The sequence below is a fragment of the Pyxicephalus adspersus genome, chromosome 11, assembly GCF_032062135.1.
Source record: "Pyxicephalus adspersus chromosome 11, UCB_Pads_2.0, whole genome shotgun sequence".
Taxonomy (NCBI): Eukaryota; Metazoa; Chordata; class Amphibia; order Anura; family Pyxicephalidae; genus Pyxicephalus; species Pyxicephalus adspersus.
In genome coordinates this window covers 31,473,674-31,501,119 of record NC_092868.1, presented here as the reverse complement: position 1 = coordinate 31,501,119, position 27,446 = coordinate 31,473,674, and the positions used below count along the sequence as shown (strand labels likewise).

The window sequence follows — 27,446 nt, the reverse complement described above, 5'->3', positions numbered from 1 at the left end:
AACATCCTTTATTTTTATTGATTTCTTTATCCTATTGTAGCACTGAAAATATGTGTTCACTTTATCTGCCAACCACACCCTCCTGTCCTAGGGAGACAACACTCACTCGCTGTACTGTATGGATAACCCCCGTTGTCACCCTAGGACATTATAACATTTTATATATTATATTGTCTCCAGATTGCCATGTAGCTAATGGACATACAATGTAATAGAAATGTACTGTTTAAATATACATGTATTGTAAATGTACTAGAGTACGTTCAGTAATCCTCCAAGCAGATAATGGTCACGTGGTATGATCAGCTGATGCTGGCAGGGATCAGCTCTTTAGGTTACCAATGGAACTACATCTCCCATGGAGCAGCAGGATTCCCCCCTCCTCCTCCTCCTTCTCCTCCTGCATTGAGCATCACAGCCTCTCTCATCCTCCGCAACCCAGCATCCTTCCTAGAAGGGGTGACACCTGGTGCCAGGAGAGAAGGAAGGGGGTCACCCCACTGCCATGGTCAGAGAAGGGGTACAGGAGGGGAGTGTGTGACCTCCTCCATGACAGCTCAGAGTCTGCTCCTCCCTGCTGGCCTGTAGGCTGGAGTATCCTTCATCCTGACCAGGGACAGCTCATTGCACACAGCTGACATGGAGCTCTTCAAGTTGCTCTGACAAAGGAGAACCTGTCCTGGTGATTGTGCTGCCCAGCTCTCAGCACAGAGGGTGGGGACACTGGCAGCTTAGAACATGGAGCTGTTGGCTTTGGCAAGGAAAGGCAGCCTCTTGCTGATGCTACTGCCCAGCCTCATGCCAGTCTCTGGGCTGGTGGCCATCAAAGTGCCTCTGAAGAATTTGCCAGGCCCTGGGGCAGTCCAGGTGAGCAGAGACAGGAGGTCAGCGGAGCAAGAGGCCAACTTCATGGACATGAAGGACAATCTACGAGGAAAGTCCGGCCAGGGGTATTATGTGGAGATGAGAGTGGGCACTCCTCCCCAGACAGTAGGTGGAAGTCCTAGTTATAACGCTTCAGTGTTGTCTGTGTAATGTGGACCTGTCATCAAATCATTTGTTACGATAGGTGCATGCAGTCTTGTATAGATATAACCATGGCGGGTATTCTTTACCCTCTCATCAGCATCCCCTGATGATTCCTTGTCTCCAGAAGGACAGCACCATATTTGTTTATATTATCCAGGGTCAGCATCTATGTTTAGGACTGAGATCAAAATCAGAGCACCTGTGCAGTCCATGGCTGAGTTCACTGATGGTAAACTGGCTGCTCTGCAAGCAGTTTTACAATAACCTTAACATTGGGCCGAGGGATTCCCTCAAATATCCGTTATTTAATGGACAGTAGGAGCAACAGCATTTCTGCACATTTTTCTGGATGCTTCATGCAGCATCCAGTGGAGGTTTACTAACCCTGCCGTCTTTATAGACATAATGTGGTGCCACTTGCAAACATTTGGGCAAGTGTTTCTAAGGGCCAGCAGTGTGTCGCAGCAGTCTGCAGGGCTCAACTGTGGTCCCAACAATTGCTATTCAAGTGAATAGGAGCTTTGGGACCCTTTTTTTGCATGCAGCAGAATGCAGCATGGTTTGAAAAAGCAACATGACACGTTTTGTTACAAGGTTGTGGTCTGAAAATCTGTGCCACAGCAGTGTGCAAATCTTGTTTCCCATGGTGTGGTTGCCGCTAATAGTCACACAGCAGCAGTTTGCTATGTGCCCGGGTGCTGGCAGAGATGCAGAATGAGGCAATGGGTCAGAAATCAGTGTTGCAGTAACAGTGTTTGACAGTAGGTACCCAGGACAGAAAACATCACAGTAAAATACTTATAGTCTGAATGTACCCAAATACAGGTAAGCCCCTGCTGCCGATCTTCCTTCAAGTTTGGAGTCTTTTGCCATCTTCATTGGTCGTGCTGGGATGGAGAACCTCCCATAAACATGCATCGGAGTTTCTTTTTTCCAAGCACAAAAGGATGCAGAGACAGTACAGTGAACTGCACATGAGTTGTCCAGTGTCTTATTATATAAAGAATGCCCAGGAAGAAGACATCCGGCCCCCCACAATGACATTGCACATGGCAAACTGCTGCTGTGTGTCCAGGAGAAGCAACTACACCATTGGAAACAAGATTTGCACACTGGTGTGGCACAGATTTTCAGACCACAACCTTCGTGACAAAACGTGTCATGTTTCTTTTTTGAACCATGCTGCAATCTGCCCCATTCACATGCAAATGGGTCCTAAAGCTCCCATTCACTTGGATAGCAATGGTTGGGACCACAGTTGAGTTCTGCAGACTGCTGCGACGCACCACTGGCCCTTAAAAACACTTGCCCAAATGTTTGCAAGTGGCATCAGCAGGTTAGTATACCTCCACCAGATGCTTCAAACAACTTCATAGTTCCAAACAAAAGGCAAACTTCACATGGAAAGCATACTCCCTCGTTGACGCATTTTGCCCCAGAACTAACCCTGGCTAGAGAGAAACGCATCAGTGGGGGGGGGGTGATGAAGGCTCTATACATATTACAGGCAGGGTGAAATCATTTATAGCAGGAGACACAGATAAAGTTTCCTCAAATTGGTCAGCAATTTTATAAAATATCCACTAAAGCCGCCATTGGTAAAACTGTGATTGCAGCATTTTGGTATTTGCATGTCTAAAGGGAACATCCAACCCAAACCATTTCCAAACCGCATTGAGCTGCAATGTTTCCCATTCAAGTGGAGTGCCAGTTGTTGCGACCCTTTTTTTGCATGCAGCTGCAGCAAATTGCGACACAGTTCACAAAAACGTCATGTCATTTTTGGCCGCGGCCATTGTGGTCTGCACTGTACCTGCCGCTACAGCTACGTGCAAATCTTGTTGCCTGTGGTGCAGTTTTGCCCGCCGCAGAGCACCAGTATGCTGTGGGTCCAGGAGCTGTCAGCTGCACCGTTTGACATCACATGACTAAAATTATTCTTAAATTTAGGCAGGATGGGAAGGATATAGAACCCCTGTCAAGTCTTTTCAGAAGAATGGTTAGTTTATCATTATCTAACTCTCATTCACTGAAAATGTTTGAAACCATTGGAATTAGAAGATCTATCAAAGGAATGATTCTGTTTCCATGCAATGCAATGTGTGCTTGTGTTCTGTATCAGTGTGTTGTTTCCCCAGACCAACTGATAGGTTTCTATATAAAGGTGAAAGTGAACAAGTCCACACACTATCCAACTGACCTTTTCAGGGTTAGCTTGTGATGCCTATCCTGTGATCTGTCCCTATCTACCTGATGCTAGGCATACACTGTGAAGTTTTCTCTCAATGGCATTTTCAATGAATATTACAGTCATAGCAATGATCAACTTAAATAGTGATCAACTATGAGTCTTCAAGTACCATTCACGTGATTGGTATAATATCTACTTGTGTAGAAGTGGTTATATTTTCTATACGATGGTTATCCGATTGACAAAAAAAACACCTTTCCTGACCATTTTTTGATCAACATTCTGCCTAAAATTAATCATAAATACAATCGTAATTTCAATCCTGATTAGTTTAGCATTTTCATCTAAATTATTATTTATTAGACTCAAAATATCACTTTATTTGCCTGACAGATCTGCAAGTAAATTACATTGAAAAGGAAAGTGTTGTAGGAATTGGGGGACAGCGGTAACTACACCTCTTTACCAGTGGGGTCCAAGCTGCATCCAAGGCTCAATGAGCAGAGGTGTGCTGGAACCTCCATAGCAGAAGTGGGAAGTTACAGGATCTACAGTAGACTAAGCGAGGCTTCCCTTGGCATCACCAATCAAAGAAAATGTATCACTGAACCCTGCTCTTTAACGTCCATGAACACCGGTGTACCCTGCATTATTGCATTATTCTGTGTAGCATTAGGGCAGCCTATCTTTTTGATGGGTTGTCAATGCACTACAAAGCATTACCAACTGAACAAGAACCTTTTTTTTAATGCATCAAACTACAAAGGTGATTTTCATCTGTGCATTGTTGTGAGCCGAAATGCATGTGCATTGATAAGCATTTGTAGGGTGCGTTGGGGTGTTTTTTAAAATCTTTGGCCATCTTGATTGGCCATGCTCGCATGACATAACCCCCTCACCGGTCCATGGGAGTTCATTCATTTCCGGCACATGCAAGAGAAGCTGAGCAAAAATTGAAAGCTGGACAATGATCAGACATATAAGAACAGAAGGGACATCTCCTGTACTTTTCTGCAATACCCACCTTCCATGTTAAAAGTGGGACTTTAGCTCCACTTTAAGCCTTCTGTCACTTCTGCAGCACTTCCATGTGGGCAACTGAGTGGCTGGCAAGGTGCCATTTGGCATGACACAAGGTACTAGCCACCAAGAGCCACACAAGAGTGTATTTTCCGGTCTGGACCCCCCTCAGAAAAAGTTTTTTTAGGATCCATACTTCTTACAGTCTTTTTGTTTCTCAATGTCCTTTTCCAAACTGTTGTTTGAATTAGGAGGTCAGCCTTCATTATTTTCACCTGGTACAATCTGGGTGTTGTAAAAGGAAAGTGTAGGTGTCAGCAACATTTTAGCAAGACATTTAGGATCTGAATCATCAGATGAGTGAATGGGCTGATTTATAACCAGAAGTTTGGCTGGTAAGAAGAGGTTCAGCAAAAAGGCAAGGAGAGTCTGAAACCAGAGTTGGGAATAACCCCAACTGGGTTAACAGCAGCAATGCATGCGCAAGTTTAGACCAGGTCACATTGGTAGAGTTGCAGACCAGTCAACCCTATGTGCCAGCAAGCCTGGGTTTTAAATAAATTCCCCCCAAGGCCAAAGACAAGTTGTGCACTCATGCCCATGTGCACACTGGCCAACTTGCATGTGTGCATCCTTGTACAAGTCACCTACATTGCTAGAGTCCCAAGTGAATGGCGGCACACACAGGTGTCAGTTGCAATGAAAATAAAATTTGAATAAGATTAACATACAAAACAGGGTTAGGTTATGGTTACAGGTCAGTGAAACACATTTTTCTTCTCTTGTTTTCAGAACCAAAGACTTAAATCCTGCAGTAAGGGTAGGGAGGGCAGAAGTAAGCTGGCACAGGTCCGATTTGCATGGTTCATGTGTTCTCCTACACTTATGTGTTCCCCTACACCTATGCTAGATTTGTGTCACTAGCACATTCAGCTCTTGTATTTTCAAGCCTTATGTTTACATGCCGTTATAAGTCAAACAGTTGTATATGAAACTAGTTTAACAGGTTCCAGTTTCTCGTTCATGCTCAGTGCTAGTCTGATAATGGCTGCACTATGAGGTTTTGCATTTTAAAAAAAATGCTGTTTCAAATGAACAAACTGAACAGCCAAACTCAAAACCTTACCTGTACTGAGACAACTTGTGGATAACAGATACACTGCTCTGCCATTGCGGCACACTAAATACATGACCTGGTATTACCAAATTATGGGTTCATGTGGTTCTAATGCTTTGAAAGCAAAATCTAGGCATAGTTTGCCAGGCTATTGCTTTCTATTAGAGGGATGGGTTCACTTTTTAATTATTTATTATTATTAGTATTATTATTATCAAAATTTATTTGAATAAAATGCTGTTATACCTAAAACCCTGCATACAAGAAATGACCTGGTGATCTACAAATTAAAGATGATGTTTGGGATGGAAAAAGGTGCTTGTCAAACAATAGATAGACATGGTCTTTACCAGCATGTGGTATTGGAACTTGTGCAACCAAATCAGCTATTTTGGCTCCTCAAGGATGCCCCATCCATAGCACCCATCTGTTATAAAGGCTAACGTCTGACGTCAGTCATTAGTCCAATTCATGATGTGCCCATCTAGTAAAGTGGTGCCAGAGACAGAAGAATAGTCAGGGAATGTAATTAGAGTTTAGCTGAAAGGTTTATCAAAGCTGACATTTAACAAGAACACAGCAAAGGCAAGTTCAAGCAAAGCAAAAATAAACAGCTAAGGTTTATGTGAATTATGATAACAAGCACAACCACAAGTTAACAAACTTTATTTCAGACACTGCAAAAAAAAAAAATAATAAATGTTGCCAATAAATGTGACCTGGACCCAACAGGACACATATCGATGGCATATCTGACCACACTTCCATGCCTAAGGTCATAAAGGGTTCACTGGTTACCCTGTCTGGACATTATAGAAGAATATGGAGAATTTGTGATCTAATGAGTTACTTAAATTATTTTCCCATTAACTGCAAAAGTGAGGTATGTAAAAATTGGATTGAAGCTAAACGTACCTAAAATTAATAGATTCAGAAGCTAGTCTTGAATAAAATTCCAAAAGTTTATTAACTTGTTATTGTTCTCCTGGGAAGAGAACAGACGAGGGGAAAAACATATATTTAGGAACCTCATCTCCTTTCATACTCGGTGGTACTGCTGCCCATATTGAGATTTTCGAGGTAGAAGCCAATAAGAGGAACATCAGCAATGTATATTGTCAGACACCTGTTTCTTCTGTCATCGAGGATAGGGTTTGTCTTGTGTCTATAATGCATGTCAAGACTTTTTAACCTGAAATCTCTTTATCCATTCATTGGACCTGACTTATTAAAGCTCTCCTAGGCTGGAGAGGATACACTTTCATTAGTGAAGCTGGGTGATCCAGCAAACTTGGAATTGATTTCTTAAAAGTATGAAGGTGTATCCTCTTCAACCTTAGAGAGCTTTAATAAATTAGGCCCATTGTCTCCATCCAAGCATTGTTTAGCTCTACATCACAGAGCGATCACAAGTTTTATAGTTTTGGTTTAGAACTTGTTTGTAAATCAAAACAAGACGACTTGCATTAAAGTTTATTAAGACATGATCTTTATTAAAATTTTCATGTAAAAAAAAAAAAAAACATATTCCTGGAAACCATAACCACAGCGAATTGATGAGTACTACAAACGTTGATACATACAAACAAATACTTTGCTGTCTGCTGCCATCTAGTGTTCTTAATTGGACTGATTATAAAGAATTGAATTTGTTAGATTTACTGCCAAGGTTCATACAATATATTTATTAGAGAAGTTGGTACATTTTGGGTGAAAGTTGTGTAAATCTTGGGTAAAAACCAAATAGACCCCTAATATACATTTAAATACACACTTAAATATATTATTTATATATTTTATATAATATATTATTTATATATATTATTAAATATAATATTCTTATATGACAATTTTTCAAAACAAAACTTTAAAATTTTATATAAAAATGGATAAAGTATCATGAGTTTTAAAGTTTTCTTTACGTGAAGCACTAGACTGGTTACTCTTACCTTACCAGAGTAAAGTGCAATCTTGACTGATTTTAAAGAAAAACCATGCATTCTAAGGCTATGTTCACATGTCAGATCACTGTCCCTGGATACAGTCTTTGTGATTGTTTCCAGTGACAGTTGAATAAGTGAACATTGTACACACAGCGCCATTCTGTTCTATGGAAAGGGGAGAAGGATGTGAAAGTGCTACCCCGTTTTGCTGTCTCTCATAGGAATGCACAGCGGTCCTTCACAATTGGTCATTTATCAATCCACCATGGTGACAATTATCCATCACAGCAATAATTATCTGATGTATGTAAATAGCCGAATGCAGGTAGTAGATATGACCTAAATTGAGTAATTACTAATGTTGCTTCTTACAATAGCATAAAAAAAGTTTTATAATCCAATACCCAAAAGCAAATAATGAGAAATGAGCTTTCATTATATTTAATATGTTCTTGTGACAGAGCATTAAATGATGTTACCTAATTAAATACTAAGTCAGGATGAAAAAAGACACAAGTCCATTAACTAATGTTCTACTGATGCATTGAGTAATGTAGTAAAATTCACAAACACATTTTTTTTACCTTGTCGCCCCAACAGCTTAATATTCTGGTTGACACCGGCAGCAGTAATTTTGCTGTGGGCGCAGCTCCTCATCCTTTCTTGAAAAGATACTACCATCGTCATAGGTAAGTTATGATATTTCATTACAGAATACATAATCTTCCTTCAAAGTAACTCATAGACCCATGTTTTTTATTATTATTATTATTATTATTAATAAACAGGCTTTATATAGCACCATCATATAAATATAACATTACACAGCGCTGTACATTAAATAGAGGTTGCAAACGGATAGATACAGTCAGTGACACAGAAGAGGAGAAGACCCTGCCCCAAAGAGCTTACAATCTAGGAGGTGGGGGAAGTAACACACAATAGAAGGGGAGATTTGTGCCAATACAAAATGCAAACATTTGCTAAGTTATTACAAACAGCACAAATTCTTATAGGAAGATCCAAAACCAAAAGTGTTTTCTGCAAGCACCTTCTTATATTTATAGATAACAATAAAAAAAAACCCTTCTAGTCTGATTTGACATTTGACATAAGTTTTACTTAGCAGGCATTAGTGTCCATTGATTGGAGCAAACCATTAGTGTGTAGAACCATCACACATGTTTGTTCTACTCTTGTGCCTGGAAACCCTACATCGATTTGCTTTAGTTGTTCAGTGTTTAACCCAGAACTTTTATCAAGCCAGGTGGGAAGAAATTGTAGGCATGTGGGGCCCCTGTATTGAGACCAAACTGTTCAGTAACCACACAAAAACAGCTGGGTGATTACTGAAAAGTGCCGGGTGGTGCGCCCAGCTAAATGGAGCTAGGGAGACCCCTGGTTGTTGGAGTGTACACTTGTGTACAGAAAGGAGCGGTTCAAAGGCTGCAGGGGATCAGAGGCCAAAACTGCTTGCATAACATGGTTAACATTAGGACTGAATGAGTCCATACATCATCCTTTATTTCACAGGCAGTAGAAGATGGCAGCATTGCTGTGTGCTATATGGATGCTACATGCAGCGTCTAGGATGGTCTGCTGACTCCACAGACTTGAATTTGTGCTGTTTGCAGTTGCCTAAAGACACTTGTGCAAGCATTTTTAAGCATTTGCAAGCTTTTTTCACAACTGTCCCTGGAAGTTATCCCCAGCCAAATGCTTGAAAAAGCCTAGCTGTGACAGTTTGTTACCAATACAATGCGTCTAGTGTTTGACAGTAGGTGCCTGGGGACAGTAAATTGTGTGATAACATTTTTCTAGTCTTACAATGCCCCAAAACTGGCATCTATTCACCTAATGTAGTGATTCTCAACCTTTTGTGCAGTTTCATGTAAGAAACTTTTTCCATGGACTGGTGGGGGGATCCGTCCTCATCGGCCATAGTCTTTGCATATGACAAGAAGGATCTGTGTCCTTTCTTCAGTCATTTTATTTAGCCAATCATACAAGCTGGCTTGCGTATTTGGCAAAGGAAATGGCCTCCTTCTACCAGATTACCCAATCTATACTAAGAGCTGTCTGTTGTTATAAAGCAAAGATGGTACATTTTTAGGGGAATGAGATCTTAAGGTTAAACTGGTTTAATATTAATTCCTTGTTACTAACAAATTATGAATATGGTGACATCTAACCACCATTTAATGCAGCCATTCCCAACCAGGGTTTGTACAGAGATTGCCAGGGGTTCCTTGAGCTGTTGGTGACTGATCTCCTGTAAGATGGCACCTGCGTAGTTCTGAGGCGAGTAGCACTTGGGCAAAGCCAGCGGCTGAAACCAAGGCCCCAGTGGCTATTCTGGCACCATTGTAAGGGGGCATTCTCTGCATTGGCAATATATGCCAACTGAAATGTATTTTAAGAGTTAAAAGCCGATCTGCTTAAAGTAACTCTAAGAATATCATAATAAAATGAAGCAGACTGTACAAGAAAAATCTAAATACTTCTACACACAGCAATCAAAAACGGAACCCTATGCCTGTAGTAAACATTGCTTTTAGTCCATTGACAATTCTTCTGTTTGCGTTGGCGATAGTGATATTAAATGCCACATGTGAGACATAATGAGTTTTGCTAGTCGGGAGGTTAAACAGTTAAAATTTTTGCTGGTGATGAGACAGATGGAGGAGGCGTTACTATGGAAACCACAGCAAACAGCAGCTGGTGAGCTTGTTATTATCTGTTCAAGTGCTGTGTACTGAGAAAACAAATCATTTATTCTAGAAAGCACAATATTCCATCAACAAATTTTCCATTTCAGCCAAAAAGTGGACAACTCCTTCAAAATACTGTCCATTAGTAAGGAACGCTGTATTACACCTCCATTTTACAGTCGATTTGTTTCTGCATTCATTTCAATGGGAACGAGGTTCAGCTTCTACGCTACAATGGGTTTGAGATTTGTGGTCCCAGCAAGTTTATATGCAGATTCACCTGGATTTAATTAAACAAAAATGTACTGTGTGGCATTTGGACTATGGGCAGCAGGCTTAGAATAGCCAGAAGATGAGCTTTTAGATAGGCCAGGTCTTGTACTATGGGGTCTATTTTTAAAACAGTGAATCCAACATTCACTGAATCATAGAGAATCTTTCAGGTCCATGTGTTTTAATTGCAGTAATAGATTCTCCACTATGGAATGTTTCAGTGAATGTCATATTCACTGCTTTATAAATAGACAACATGGAAAGTGGGGGGGGGTTAGAGCACCATTGCATTGGAAGGTGTTGCTGGGAAAGCTAACAAACTGCATTAAAGATGAATAAAGTCAGTTGGATAAATGTAATTCCATTTTGAATGCTGACTATTTAAGCAAGCATACTTTGCTGACTGCAAATATACCCCGTAACTCCATAACAAAATAAAACCCCTAAATACCAACCCCTGAAAAAAGACCCATGTTAAATAGGATGCAGAGAAGCCCCAAACAATTAAGAAAAAAATGTAGCTGTGACTTTTCTTAACAGCAGCTAGGAAAGTTATCCATAGATCCTGACATTTGTCATGCACTCCATCACAGCTTGAACAGGTGCGACATTTGAAACAGTTGATAGCGGAAGACAATGGGCAGCCCAAGAATTTACTGTTGCTTGGTCGGTGTAGTTGGTGTCATGGAATCCCCAAGTTTTCAAACAGTCTTGACATAACATCCTTTCCTTGGAAGGCCACCCAAGGTATAGTGTTTTACCTGTATCCACACCCATCCCTTGCTCCATTTTCCCACCCCACACTTTTTTTTCTTTCTTATCTTCTCTTTTTTTCTTGGTTTCCATTTCACCTTCAGATATCCCCAGAATATTTCTACGTACCTACGTACCTACCTCGGTATCTGCATCTGCTTAATAATTTCAATACTTAATAAGATCTACCCACAGAGCTATGTCAGCTATGGGTGATGTTATCATGCTGTTTGCACATCAATCTATTGTCAAAGACAACTCGCACTTTTGTATTCTTGTTATGTATTTCATTCCTATCTTTGTATATTTTGGAAATTTTTCCTAATTAATTAATTGATTATAAATAAAAATTTTCTAATAAACCCAATATTCTCTCTGTGTAGTTTGTCACCTTTCCCCATGCTTTTCCCACAACACTTTCCAATTTTTTTGTCTCTGTGCCCCACTTTTATAGTGATTATTACAAAGGCCCCCGTTTGGTCATTCTAAGCCTGCTGACCAGTTTAATGTTTAAAGGTCAGGCAATAAAATTCTCTTGAACAAATCTGCAAAAAAGTTTGCAGCAAATCTCATACCCTATTTGCCTCAAACCTATGGTGGCAATGAACCTGAACCTCTTCCATGGCAAGGACTGTATATAGGGAGAGTATTGTAGCCAGAATTTCTTTGTAATTGAGTGGCTAAGTCTTGCAGACTCACCAATACCATACATATGTTTGCTTGATTATCTTACTGAGCTTTTACAAGCTCTCTTTCAAAGGGGATTAGATACCCTCTATTTCATATTGATTTCTCACTCTTTACCTACCATTGTGTTTCTATAGGTCCAGAACATACAGAGATGTCCGAAGAGGAGTGTATGTTCCATACACTCAGGGAAAATGGGAAGGGGAATTAGGAACGGACTTGGTTACAATTCCTCATGGTCCCAATGTCACAGTTATCGCTAACATTGCAGCTATAACTGACTCTGACAAGTTTTTTATCAATGGTTCCAACTGGGAAGGAATTCTGGGACTTGCATATGCCGAAATTGCAAGGGTAAGTTATTGTATTGTATGTTGCTGTCACTCTCTAAAGCTAAAACCTAAAGAAAGTTCTTTGGACTTTTTTTTAGCACTTCATCAAAGCAGTGCTCACATTTTCTGTATTATTCCAACGGCATTGGATTTTTTACTAAAATAAAAGTTAGGTACATCAGCACTTTCAAAACCACACAATTATTAGATTACATTCACTGCATCATTGTTAGTAGAAGCAGTAGAAAAAAGCAGGTCAGCACTCCTGTCATCAACCAGCTGAACAGCTGTTGCACATTTCCATACTCATACCATCTGATATGCTTTAAGCAAATGCTATAAGAAAGGCCTGAAAAATATTAGGCACTACACTCAAAGCCTATTTGACAGCTCCTGTGTACTGAATGGGTTGACATTTCTATTTACATCCCACTTTCTCATGTTGGCATTGTAAGCAGTTAAGCAGATTGGGTCTTATTCCTCATTATCCATCCATGTATTTTACGGAGAAAAAAACACTATTTACAATTTTGTTACTTATTATTTGTAATTTAATAAAAAAAACACATACAGAATCTCCGAACCTCTGCTGCCCACCATGGTTTTTTTTTCCCATAAACACTACAGGAATGACAGTCTCCCTTCACCTTAGTGTCCAGCCTGGACCCCATTGAGACCATGAAAAGTCCCAGGTTGGTAAAGCAGAACTAAAGTTCGTAAAACCAAATTGTGATCAGGCAGGGCATTATTGCAGAAAGGGACCAGTGATGTCCCTTCTGGAAAAAAGCATTCTTATCTACCTGATCGCAGCTACATTTACAGTTTAATGTTGGTTTCCAGGATCCACAGCAATCCTGGCTTCCCTTGCGATTGCTGAGACTGATTGAACTCCTTGCATTGGAGTTATATCATCCTTGCCAGGACACTTAAGATGGCAAGGGATCACGCTTAGGAAGAACATAGGGAATAAGATGGTGGCACCCAATGGGGTGAGTATAGCATGGTTTAGTTCTGCGACCTTGTGACCTAAAATAGGAAGAATTATAGATTACAAATTCAAAAGTGAAAGCCATGAGTCTAAATGAGAGACAGAACCTGTAGTCGCAGGAAGTAGGTAGTGAGCAAATATCAGACCTCTGTTACAGTAAATAAAAGGTGTGTCAGTACTGTGTGGATTGAGCACTGCTGCAGCCAAGCTACAATTTAAAAAGTTTAGTTGCAAACGCAATACTGGTATCCTACGTGAGTAACATGATTGTTTTAAAAATTTGCCTTGTTTCATTTCGGATTTAGATGAGACCCAAATCATAGATGTATTCACTGGTATTCAAATGTTTGTGCAGACCACACCATATGCCACCGAGGCATGTTGATGGCATGTTTGGGATTGTGGGCTAGTCATCCATCCATCTACTAAAAGTAGCAACATTTCCATTCTATTCAGAGTTAATTTATCAGGGTAGAACAATAAAAGCATTAGTTACAAAATACAAATGATGGACAAATCAGCTAAATTATCAAATTTAGTTAGATAGCTATGCTTTTTTGGGTAAAGAGTACAATCTAATGATATGTCAAACTTTATGAAGATCTGCTTAGTTTAAGTATATAACTAATAGTAAATCTGTTACTGACAATAGTAGTTGTGGACCCCCCTCCCTATTGCTGCTGGTATGTCAGGGTTCATTGGACCTCTTTTGCTTTACTACAATATATGAGCAGTGTTTATATTTACCAGGGTTGTTATTTTGTATTTATGGTTTTCTTTTAACATTCTTTTATGATCTTTTAGCCTGATGACACACTGGAACCTTTCTTTGACTCCCTAGTAAAGCAAACACGGGTACCCAACATCTTTTCTCTACAACTTTGTGGGACTGCATACCCTATAAAGGACAGCAATGTTTCAGCTTCTGTGGGGGGGAGTATGGTGAGTAATTAGAAATCTACAAATACTTTTCCAGTTTAAACTTTGGATCTCTTGTATGCACCTGTGGTTAGTAGAGATGAGCAAATGTGCACAGAGTTTGGTTTTAGGGCTTTTAGGCATAGTACTGTCTGATAGAAGGGGTGAGTAAATAAACAGATTCACCAATCACTAATACTAATGCAAAATACATTTTTAAGACCTTTTTGTTTATGTACTTTTGTTAACATTATGTTTCCATGTCACGCCTAGCACATCACACTGCTCCTCTGTTTTTTCACACACCTAGGTCAGTTCTGAGCAGTCAATTAACCTAACTGCATGTTTTAAGGTAAAAAACAAAGTGCCCCTAAAAACCACGCAAACTGCTTACAGATAGCACTCCAACCAGATTTTTTTTAAATGGCTGTTTTATTGTAATATTAAGTGTGGGATTCCCCTGGGTGAACAGGAAAAAGGTGACATCAGGTAGGATCCCCTCCCTTTCCTATCCATTCAAGTCCACATGTCTTCCCTTGACATTGGATGGTCACAAAATCACCATACCATAAAGCAATAACAATAATAGTCCCTTAAGAATATTGCTTTTTAACATTTACCATTTATAAAATGGTTCATGTTTTCTTTATATACTTTCTAAACTTTTATAAAAGTTAAGCCAGCAACCCTCAACAATAAATAAATATAAATGAATGCACGGCACTGAAATATGCTCCCACAGGGCCAATGATAAGAAAAAAAATCAATTTTCTGTTTGAGAGCAGCTCTTCTTTTGGAATATTTAAACCTTTTTTGATGAGTTGTGTTACTGTATAAAAAATATGCAGTGCCTGCATAGTGATAAGTGGTTTCTAATGGATTTTTACTTGCTGATATGCTATTGCAAGATATCTAATGACATTAGATGGAACTTGATGTATAAATACTTGAGATTTAAAAACCTGTGTACTGAATAAGATAGTGGGTTTGGGGTTGTGTGAGGTGATATATGAAAGTTTGGGCCAATATTACCTTAAATTTGATATTTGTGCCTATTTCCTTTATTGCATATATTCGAAAAGGGTTGTGTCACAAGGTTTTATTTCTGAATAATACATGCATTCCACATTCTGCAGTTCAATATAACATTCACAACCCTGCAGCTCTGCATAACACACATTATGCACACCAACCTGCCATGTTGCCAAGAGGATTTAATCTCCTATCCAAATCCAAATTCCCCTGTGTGCATCCTGAATGCCACATGCCACCTTCCATATCCAGGAGGAAGGAACAATGGATGGAGCCATTGTTATTAAATGTAAGCAAAGTCCATTCTCCATTCCAGCACTCAGCTAAGGCAGTACAAGTGGCTACTCTTTGTAATCCGACATTCACAGCTCCCATATTACATACCTAATGATATAACAGCATGAGAAAAGGGCCAGCAAAGGATAAGGGAGCTCACTTACAGGATGTTTTAATGCAATAAAACCTAAGTTGAAAAGTAAGAGTGGAAAGATATTGAGAGACTTGTACCACCCTCCCCTCCCTTTTTTCTGCCCTTCCTTATCCCCCCCTTCCCCCTTTTTTTTTTTCTTTTTAATATTATAATGTTAAAATATTTTGACCTCCAGAAGGCTGCTGAATGAAGATGTTTGATACACTATGATGTTCAGTATATTATTGGAAAGAGTGGAAAGATAATATGGTTGCTATTTGTCTTACTTTATCGCTACAATGTTTTATTTAAAAGAAGACTGACCTGGTGACAGGGTCTCTTTAAAGTAGGTCTATCTGTCTCAATACGTTTAATGCAGTCCTTGTAGTCACAAATTGTTCCTAGGTTACTATACCAAAAAAACATATGAATATAATGCTCAGAAAAAAAGTATGAATATTAAATAAAATGCCCTATTGCAGATCGCCAGAAAGCTTGGCCACAATGATGGTCCTGAATGGCATAAGCAACATGGAGATCAGTGATAATTTTTACAAACACCCCAATCACCACTTTTAACACGATCACTACTTTTTACATAGCATATATGGTCACAATATTAGTAAATGTCTAGTATACACCACTTCCAGAAATGACAATTAGTTACTCCATTCAAATAACTGGCGCTTCTGATTACCAATTTAGGGTAATTATGATAGGACAAATATACATCGAATGCATCTTTTTCTCACTCTCTTTTAGGTAATTGGAGGAATCGATCCATCTTTATATGTGGGCAATATCTGGTATACACCAATTAGAAAAGAGTGGTATTATGAAGTCATCATAGTGAAAATTGAAATTAATGGACAGGATTTGATGATGGATTGTAAAGAGGTGAGATTTAAATACCCAATAATATTAGGTAATAATATGTGGCTTAGCATTATGAACTAATGTGCAGCAATTTAAATAAAAAAAGTATACTTTTGTAGAAAACTACCAAATACTACAATAACTTTATATATTGTCTGTTAAGTTTTAGCATAAGTAAGTCTACTATGACTAAGTCATTGATTGAATTAATAAAAATCAGAATTTGATATGTTTGTATTTGTACTTTTTGATATTGATAAAATATAATGAGAATCTTGCTACAATAAATGGAATCAAATGTATACTCGTAGATATGAATACCAAAAGCAATGAAGAGAAACTATAATATTGTTATTTTTTTTACCTTTTAAAGTTTATAAGAATATCTTATGTTTTTTTTAGGTTGTATTCATTTTTAACACAACACAGGATTTCCAGAGCACTGGCAACAGTTATCTTTTTTAGGCATTGCTGTTACTGAAATGGTTTTCATGAGTGAGGAAGATGGGATGTATGACTGCACTGACTCATATATATGTGTCCAAATTTCAGTCCGAGCTTCTGACCTCTGTAAACAACAATCGTATTGTAGCAGAAGAACTTGAAAATCAGAAAACCTATAGGAAAGATTTGCTCCATTAGTGGGAACATCTAAAAAAAATAATTGTACTTAAGCAGTTCCCTGAAAAAGTGTATATTTAGTCTTAAAAATAGCAAAATAGTATATTAGTATACCTAGTGCCTTTTAGCTGTATATCTATGTGATCTATAGCACTGCTACCTACTGCTTCTGGCTGCTAGTCACATCAGATTTATAGTGAGATTTAGTGATGTCAATCTTGTATTACATTGCTGAAGGCTCTAAAGTGAGGAAGCAATGCCCTGCCTTTACCAAGAGAGTCACCTCTACATGGAGACAGTGCAGAACAAGGCAGGGTAAGTTAGTAATACATAGGGGAAAGGTCAACTTCAAGGAGACCACAGCAATACTATTGTCTAGTTCTTTGCCCATTTTCTCTTTTTAGCTACAGCTTCCAAAGTTCACTTCCTCTATAACCCCTTTAAATTGAAAAAATAAATTATATTACTTTTTGAAATTGACACAGTAGCTTTACAGCTGCATGTTCTTTCTCTGACAACAGCTGAAAAGAATAATTTCAACTTTAGTGTGCGCATAGATAGGTATTCAACACTAAGTATAAGTTCATACAGGTGGTGAGATTGCGGTGTGGTTCCAGTTTCCCCATGCCCTCTGAACTGTGCCAGACTTTGAGATTCTCACTTGTGGCTGCTCCTAGGGAAATAATTGGGGCTGTAGTAGTACAGTACCACCTACTCCTGCATGCTGGTAATCATTGAAACATTAATTAAGAACGAGCATAGAAGTTAGGGCAAGGTGCCAGTCACTGGGATCACCGTGGAAATGTCTGTTCCCAACCCCCCTTTCTAAACTTAGAGTAACGCTGAAGTAGTAGCCCTTTTCTGTGTCTTGCTTTATTATGACTTTTTCTTTTCTTTCTGTGTTTTTGCTTCCCAGTACAACTATGATAAAAGCATTGTGGACAGTGGTACAACCAATCTTCGTCTCCCAAAGCGTGTTTTTGATGAAGCTGTAAAAGCAATTAAGGCTGCTTCCTCGGTGGGTGGAAATGTTTGGTAAATTTCAATATAATTATAAAGACACTAAATACATTTCCAAAAGCAGTAGGGTAATACAGTATTCTTCTATATCAAAAAATCAAAGTTTGTGCATAGTATAATACATAAGCATATTTCTGACAGATATGTAAACAATAAAATGTTGCAGTTCTAACATGGTGAAATATATACAGTTTGTATTAAGGCTAAGGTTATATTAGCCCTGCATTTATCAGCCCCCGAAACCTCTTATTTATAAGTTAGCAAATATTTCAAATGGCCCCGTACTCACATCATCGGATTGGGGGCCGCACTGTTATCCCCAAATAAAAAACTGCAAGGTGCAGAGCTTTGAAGATGGCAAACCATATGCCCATGCCCATGCCCGTGGTTACTCGTATTCCATAGAATAGAAGGTAGAGAATAGACACCTGATGAATTTCTAGAACAACTAGGCATTTGTTACATTTGTATATGTGAACCAAACCTTAAAGATTAGTTGTGTTACACAAAAAAGGTAAAAAATGTGATCAAGGTGTAAAGTATTAAATTATTATATAGTATATAATTGTATAAAAATATAGGATACGAAAAGAGTAATTATTTGACATACATAACATTAATTATTAATAATTAAATTGTTTAGCAAAACTATAATATCATCCCGTTTCATGCATCAGGATTTGAATTTAACCCCTCTAATTATAATCCTAACCTGCTTAGTTATGCATGTGTTTATGACACAATAATCATTACTAATCCATGTGTTTAATATTTTTACATTTCATTGCTGAAATGGTGGTCATTATAGGTAATAATGATCACAACAGTTTAAAAGAAATTAACCTCATTCTAGCCATTCTATAATTTATGCCGATTCTCTTTTAGGACCTGATTATACCATTGGGTTGCAGTAATGCCAAACATTTAATGCATTTTGCAGTCTATTGAAATGAGGTGGTGAAATTTACAATAAAGTCTACAATATTAACTGAAAACAGATGCCCAATAAATAAATAAAATAATAATATAGCTTGAAGTGCAATTTTTTTTTATTTTTAAGTGATGCAGATACTACAAATAGTTTATTTCAAATATTTCAATGTGGTTTTATAGACAGAGAAATTTCCTGATGGATTCTGGATGGGAGAACAGTTGGTTTGCTGGCAGGAGGGTACTACACCATGGAACATATTTCCTGTGATATCCCTTTATCTAATGGGTGAGGTTGCCAATGAATCTTTCCGCATCACCATTTTGCCACAGGTAAGAACTTATCATGCTGTTCTCTGGCATCAACATACTTTTGCTGATATATTTTATAAAGTCCAGCTTGTATTTATTTCCAATTTTTAATAAAATGTGAAAAGATTTCTTTATAGTGTTCACTGTAATACCTATTGAAAGATCTGATAATGTTTTTCATATTGTTACAGCAATACCTGCGCCCTGTGGAGGACATAGCCACATCTCAGGATGACTGTTATAAATTTGCAGTGTCTCAGTCTTCTACTGGCACAGTAATGGGTGCAGTCATCATGGAAGGTTTCTATGTTATTTTTGATCGAGCACGTAAACGCATTGGCTTTGCTGTCAGCACATGTCATGGTGAGATCTATTTTTATATGCTTTAGCAGACTTGATGCATATAGAAGAGCATGTTAAAGCGGTTGCAGCAGATTACTCAGTTTTTATTTGTGATTTCTAATTCACAATTAGTAGCAGCATAAACACTAGAGTTAGAAATATATATATAAGCTCTGGTAAAACACAGAATATCTTGTTAATCTTCAAATGGAGACTTAAAATGTCATGATTAAAAACTATGAACAGAATGGCAATCTTTATGTGACCTGGTCACTGCGGCTGTTAGAATTACTTACTTTATAATCCTTGGACCCAGAGGTCATTACCTAGATGCCTAGGCAAAATATATATATATATATACATACACACACACTTCATTGTATCAGACAATTACAATTACAGTACACTGTCATTTGTCTGCAATGGTCTAAAGGTCCTGCATTAAGCTGCATACACACGTGCAATTATTGTCGTTGGAAAGGATCTTTCACGATCCTTTCCAACGACTAAGGACTGCACGATGCATGAACGAGTGCTGTGTACAGCACTGTTCTGCTGTATGGAGAGGAGAGGGTAGAGAACGACAGGGCGGCACCCTGCTTCAGGCTCTTCCCCTTCACTTCGATTGCAATCGTTCGTCATCTATCGTCCGGGGATCCGCCAGGACGGTCAGAAGATGGACAACGACGCTGTACACACGCCAGATTCTCGTCCGATCCTCAAATGATCCAAAAAAGTGATTTTCTGGGAGTCTGCTGTCACAGTGAAAAATAAATTGAAAGTATTTTCATTTATAAACCCTAGAAATTTATCTAGAAGTGAATGGGATCCCATAAAATTAAAATATTGTCAATGTATCAATGCCATGCTAGGACATGAGATAAATTAATGGACGCCACTTCACTAGCTAACAAAGAACATTCCCAACACCCCAGGTACAGGTGGGAATAAGTTTGCTCACATGTAGTGCCCATCGCCACCCCCTGTATCTGGAGGTAAAGTTGATCACTAAATAGTATTATTTGGAGTTCACCTTTAACTACTGATGATGCTTTTTGTTCCCTGAAATTTTTGAACATTTGCGCCTAGTTGAGAATAATATTAGGTAATAAGATTATTAAGAAGATGAAATAAAATGTCAAACAGGTTTTGTTGCTTTTCTTGCAGTGCACGACTTCTCCCGCAAGGCTTCTGTAGATGGTCCATTTTATGCCTCTAACTTAGAAGACTGCGGCTATAACACCCCACAGCTGGATGAGTCTGCTTTGATGACTACAGCCTATGTAATGGCCGGTGTGTGTGCCCTGTTTATGCTGCCCCTTTGTTTAATGCTCTTCCAGTGGCGCTGTTTCCGCTGCCTAAGACAATCGCAAGATGATTTTGCTGACGATATTTCACTGCTGAAATAGGACAAGCACCTCCTCATCCCCATTTTGAGCTGATTGAACCTCAGTCCTAGATAGACTGCCTAACCTGTACACGAAGATACACCAAGGGTCTTCTTGCTGCAGCAGTGACTCCCAGACAAAGAAACCTAAAGCTAGGGGGTCTACCAAACAATGGATTATTTTACAGCTTTACAATACAACCTTTTTGAATTTCTTCTGGTTAAGCAAAATTGCATCTTCCTGTGTTACCACTGCTAAAAGAAATTAACAGAAGAAGCGTTTGTTAACATTAAGCCATACTGAAAAATAACAAACTGCATTCCCTGTGGTTTATGTGTAATACGACTTCTTTTGGAGTATTCTTTACCAGTGATGAAATAACCATTGATAGGCAGAAAGTTGCCAGAAATCAGGAAATGATAAAACAATGCACAAGGCAGCTCATAGGGAGAGAAGGTTCATGGGTTCCAAATACCTATATGTGTGGTCCTTTATTTGCAGGTCTGTTGCCAGTATCAGCCTATTCATAAAGAATATTCAGTGCCTGCTGGAAGTGAAATATCTCTTTCCAGTCCTTATGGCTACAATTATTAAGGACCAAACCTTTATTATGATAGGGGAAACAATTTAATATAGTGAAACAAGTTTTGTTTTTTAAGTTATATATTTAGGTGTGTATTCCATAAAGTCAACTTTACTTTACTAACATCCCCTAAAAGATTAAGGCTGAAATCCAGGCTAAACACATATTGCCTAAATGAAAAAGGCATGTATATTCTTACAAGAAACTTTTGTGTTTCTTGTGTAGTAAGATCTGTGTAGTAATCTACTAAGAAACAACCAGGTAAGATTTTCCTGTATTAAAGACTAGTCAGTACTGCTCTCTGTCCTTGTGCAGGGTGAATGGTTTTGATTCCACCCCTCTGTTGTTTTCAGCAGGCAGCCTGTAGTGAATGGGCTGGCTGGGTCCTACACATAGTCCATATCTTTACAGGCCAGTAATGATGCCACCAGTACCTTTACAAGATATTATTTAGGTTTTCAAAGCCATTTAGGGCAAAGAAAAAAACTTTTTATTTTTTTTATGGCTGTTAAGGTATATGTTTGAATGGAAGTTTTTCTTGCCCGGAGTTCAGCTTTAATAAATGCTGCTCTTTCTAAATTAAACTGCGTTCACTTTTTCTTGAATGCAGCATGCACATGTTTCTTCATAAAGAGATTTGATCTGTTTGGTAAATGCCGCTGTGAGTGTTGAGTTGCTGTTTGGTGACCCCTGGACCCATCTAGCATGTAAAGTGAATAACCACCTATTATTATACGTAGAGAAGGTACAACTACAATGAAACAAATACATTTGATGCTTTGAAGCTGGTAAATACAAACTGTAAGAAGACAGAAGTGGCTACCTCCATCATTGCTTGCAAGTACAAGGCCTTTCCATGGAGGAATAACTTTAAACTGCTCTTAAAAATATATATAAGGCATTGTTCCAGGTAATTTTCTATAAAAAAAATTCTTCTCAGCTATTCAGTCTTTGAAGTTCTCCCTGTGGTGTCTTTCAAAAGGATGAAGGGCAGAAAGTATATTATCACTTATGCTCATTCTTACCCCCAACTGTTTTTATTTCTAAAGCAATGTATATATATGGAAACAGAGAAGAAGACCAATGGATGAATATATTTCCTTTCCTATATGTTTTTTTGTATTTTTACATTAGTTGTTGCTTTGTCATACTTAACCTGATAACATGAAAAATTGCAAATAACTTCATTCTTTTATGAACCATTCTTGTGATGTGAAATGCATACCCTACAGGATGCATATTGCTATAAATGGAGAATTAGGAGAAGCCCTTGGAAGTTTATTTAATCAGAAAAATAATGTAAAGAATAGTAGTGTGAAGTAACCTATGTAAAGCACTTACATCATTTTTAATTCATCTAACCACATTAGGCTGTAAGGGCTGATTTATGCTGTTTTGTGCTTTTGTTTATTGTGATTAATAAGCATCATGTGTACAATCATCAAAAGTGAAAATTAAATTGTTTTAGAATGCTGCTGGTATTCAGCATGGTAAGTAAACCCTCTCAGCTAAATAAATCAAAATGCTATCTCGGTTCAGGGTTTCCTTACCACTGATCACCAATGTGAGTAGCATTTTCTACTATTGATCTTCAGTAAAATGGGCCAAAAGTGACTAATATAAGGGGGCCTTTTTCCCACCAGTAAAGGTAAAACTAGATTTTTCATTGGCTGCCTTTCTTTCCTTGCCATTATTATTTTAACTGTAATTAAATTTTATTATTAGAAAAAATTATTTTGGCATTCAGAGCAGCCCTAATTATTTTCTCATATGGAGAATCAAATGCTGTAAGTTGCAACATTCTTTTATGTCTTAACTTGCTGTTTCTGCTAATTTTTTTCTGAGTTGTAGAAACTGTGACCATTAGAAAGGGTCTCCTGAGATGTGAAAGTTATTTCAAGGGTTCCTCTATGGTAAAAGGTTCAGAAAGGCTGGTTTAAGGCTTTTTTCAGTCTCTTTTTCAATCCTTCACAATCACACTCTTTAGCGTTCTACACTTCTGGGAGTGTCAGATGCTTGCACCCCATAGTGTGCTGGTACCATTCTTTAGCTCCCTCATCACTGCTGAGTAGTAATGTAGGGGTTGGAGAATGGATCCAGCATGTGACATGGGTCATAAGTATACAACATGCTCATTGTAGGCTGCAGCACTGATCAGGAATACATGTGAAAAATACAATCTGTGAAAAAGATGGTCATACTACATCTTCTCCACATTTTGAGTTATTTAGAGTCTCTTTGAAGTCTCTATGATGTATTTTTTGAGTTACAATTACATTATTAACTTTGGAGAGGTTTCTGTTTTGACTTTCATATTATTTAACAATTTCTGTTCAGTATTTTGACAAAATTTAACATATGGAGATTTTCAGATTAGCAACTAGATAGAGCTACAGTTGATTCAGCCCAATATAGGAGCTATCAACCAACCACACAAGGAAACAGATTGGAGTTTTTTTTTTACTAAGGTAGATTAGGCTATTCACTAAGCAAAATTTATTATCATTCTGCAAGGAAAAAATTACTTAGTTTAGTGAATGTTGTGAAACTTTACTTTACAAAGAATACGCAATCACGAAGAAAATAGAACCAAAACATGCTTTTTTCCTGCACATGATTAGATGGCCAAAGCCTGAATTAAGCTACATAAATTATCAAATATAGACTAATATATATAGACTAAGTGAACAACCTAAACTCCTTTAGTAAATCAATCCCTTTTGTTTGCAGAAAATTGGGCAGTTTATAACAATGCATTGTGAGAAGTAGCAGCAAAGCACAACCAATGTGTAGCACTGCAAAGTATGAATCAGAGCCTTTATATGGAATCAGTAAATTTGTCTGCCCTCATATACATATTTATTGTCAAGATAGAAAGATTTTAAAACATTAGCAAGCGCGGATAAGATTGTGATATCAATCCGCTTTCTCTTATGCTACTTAAACACGTCAGAGGATTTTTACCCAATATGAACTTTCATGCTTGCCTTGGGCGAAAATCTACTATGGAGGAGAGTTCAGTGGGCACCATCTTCCCCCCTCCACTCCCAATGGAACAGAATGGCGCCATGTTTACATGGCGTTTGTTCTATCACTTGAAGCCATCACAAAAGTTTGAGACAATTTGCATTCACTATTGGGCTTATCAATGTGTTATTGGACTCAACTTTGAGTAAATGTAACCATCAGCCAGGAAACACAAATGTGCCGCCAGTTTTCCAATCCTTTATTGACTGTTAAGAAGCCCCAAAATACTTCACAAATACAATATTCTTAAATTAATAGCTGTATCTCTCTGCTAAGCACTTAGTCATTCCGGACTCCTGAATAATTTATCTATACAGGTATCTTTTCTAAGCACAAGTTACCCTCCCCTAGAAATCTCACAAAGACCAAACGTCACCTGTATGAACCTAGGTGCTCTCAACAATACCCCTAAAGAAGCTAGTAGGAGAAACACATTAGAAAAAAAGCGTCTACCACTCATTATTTTTTGTTTTTTTTCTTACTAAAAAGATGTGCTTAGGGATCTCTATGTATAGCCTAATGGTCTAATACCCCAGTCATTACAATGGGGCTCGACCAATTATCTATGACTTACCTTGTCAGTAAATTTAATAATATGTTGTATTGGTGCTATTTATAAGCAATTCCATGTACACTAATAACACAAGCCGTATTGTCAACTCTAATAACCCATCTTTTTCTCTATATTTCTCTTTTACGTTTTAATATAACAAAACAAATTCAGTAACAGAGGTTTATCTCTTCTTCTTACTTATAGAATGATCTTAAACTAATATGTGCTGCTATGTCCTGTAATGCCACTTTGTGTTTTTATTGCAGCAAAGGACAAGGCCAGCTTGTAAATGATCTTCACTTTGTTAATTATACAGACAGCAAACCTGGGTATAGTGAATGATAACTAGTGTACATGTTAGATTTACATGGCAGGCACGCTCCAGCTTCCAGTGTACATCCAATATGTACACTACCATTCATAAAAGTCACATTCATAGGCTGTATAATAAACATAATGTAAGAGATTATTCTGTGCCGTGCATGTGAGCCTATTGTATATTAAGCAGTTGTTACTAATGGACCACAAAGGTGAGCTTTAGGGGGTTATCCAGGTTATTGGTATTGCACATTCATAACCATCACTGTGCAGTATTTGCCTAAAAATGTTAGTACAAACCTCTGTGCACTGATCAGTTATCTTTCAGTGAAAATATTCCTATTCATAGCCAAATATCTAAAAAAAAGAGTATCTACATCTATTGATCCATCTGCTTTTATATCTGCTGAGCTTTATGGCAAGTTTTTTTGTATCCTTTTCTGTCTATTGCTACATTCTCATTCAGACCAATTTTAAAGTCGTTTCAGAAACTGCAGTGATGCAGCTTAAGTTTCTTTTAAAAACTGCTGCTGTAAAGTCTTTATACGGTTGGTTATCACTAGCAAAGGAAATCAGTTTTTTGACCTAATCAGCAAATGTGTGCAATGGCTGCTATGACTTTCTAACCTCATTGCTATTCTGTTAATGCTTGGTGAAATACCCTCATACAAACACTGTCTCATCACTTTTGCATATTCTGCAGCTAATGCTTTTTTTCCAGTTAAACTTCTTCATGAATGGCAAACCACTAGGTCACAGAAATATGCATGTAAACATTTTTATTCTTAAATTTTGTAAGTATGCGATAATACTCTATTCAGACCAGTGCCATGTTTTATTGCTCATTGAATGATGCCAGTTTGCTTTGAATAATCTGTGGCTCCATCACATTGGCATGAACAATTCCCTGCATTAGAGAAGGGTTTAGTCTTGAATATGCCAGTGTATGGATATCTTGGATCCTCCATTACCCTTTTGCTTGGTATTCTTTGTGTAATTTCCTGGCTACAGTATGCACTAACCAAACATTATAATACATTTCAAAAGTTTGCATTCACTTTGCTGATTTTTGTTTAACACAATACCAGCCTTTACGCATATTCCCCAATTAGCTGTTTCTCTAGCTGGTTTTATAGGTTGTCTCCTCAGCAAGTTGCAAGTTGTTCTTTCACAAATGTTCCAGTATCACAGGTAACAGCACTTACGACCTTCTTCTGGTTTTGTGATTGGTTGTCTTTGTGGTAAATAGTTACCCACACAGTAATGAGTTTCCTCAAATGTTCCTCAGGGACAGTCTTGTTAGGACACACTATTTTAAAGAGATAACAATGGAAGCAAACTGCTAAGATCAGAATATTTGAATGCAAAACATTTTGTAAATTATAGATAAGTAGGGTGAATGTTGGGTAAAGACATTATAAATAGACCCCTTGGTATTTTTTTATTTTACATATTTTTTCTTTACAATTTTAATTTTCTATATTCAATTTATTATGTAGAAATAGTAATATTACACAACAGTGTGATAGTTTTGGAGGGTCTTATATCAGCATTGAGGCCAAAGATAGAATGACCGTCTGACACTTTTGCACAAAATTTATCCCTGAATTTTAAGGTTGTACAAATATAGCAATTCAAGATTTGAGATGCAGTTTGTTGCAGATGTTCACTGGGGACTGGTTCTTCTTAAAAATAATGTAGTGGATTGAGGAATTCCACCCGTAACGCTTGCACTATTTGTTTCTTTACACCACAAATATGGCCTTACACAAATATGTTTTCTTATGGTGCAATGTGTATATTCTTCAGATTGTGGTTCAATCACATTGTAAAAAATATGTGTCCTATTAAAAACAATTGACCTCTATCTATGTATTACAGACATATTTTTTACTATTTATTACCAATATGACCTGTTAAATACAAGCAACATAAATATATTAGTTCGAGATATCTCATCAATCTTACTGTATATTACATGAAAAAAATCAAGTACCCTGTTTTTCCAGACATTGATGTGTGGTTTGTGAGAGCTCTGTAAATCTCAGATTATTTTTCTGTGTACTTATGTGT

The 27,446-nt window shown here is 37.8% G+C and overlaps 1 protein-coding gene across 1 annotated transcript; it reads left to right on the top strand.

Annotated features, from left to right (window-relative positions):
- Nucleotides 1-403: 403 nt before the first annotated feature.
- On the top strand, nt 404-27,240 carry BACE1 (beta-secretase 1). The gene is made up of 9 exons (XM_072425445.1): nt 404-990; nt 7,901-7,989; nt 11,862-12,078; nt 13,849-13,986; nt 16,166-16,300; nt 17,817-17,918; nt 19,034-19,183; nt 19,354-19,525; nt 20,672-27,240. Exons 1-9 carry the CDS (start codon nt 739-741, stop codon nt 20,911-20,913), a joined length of 1,497 nt encoding a protein of 498 aa, XP_072281546.1. The 5' UTR covers nt 404-738; the 3' UTR covers nt 20,914-27,240.
- The last annotated feature ends 206 nt before the right edge of the window (nt 27,241-27,446 follow it).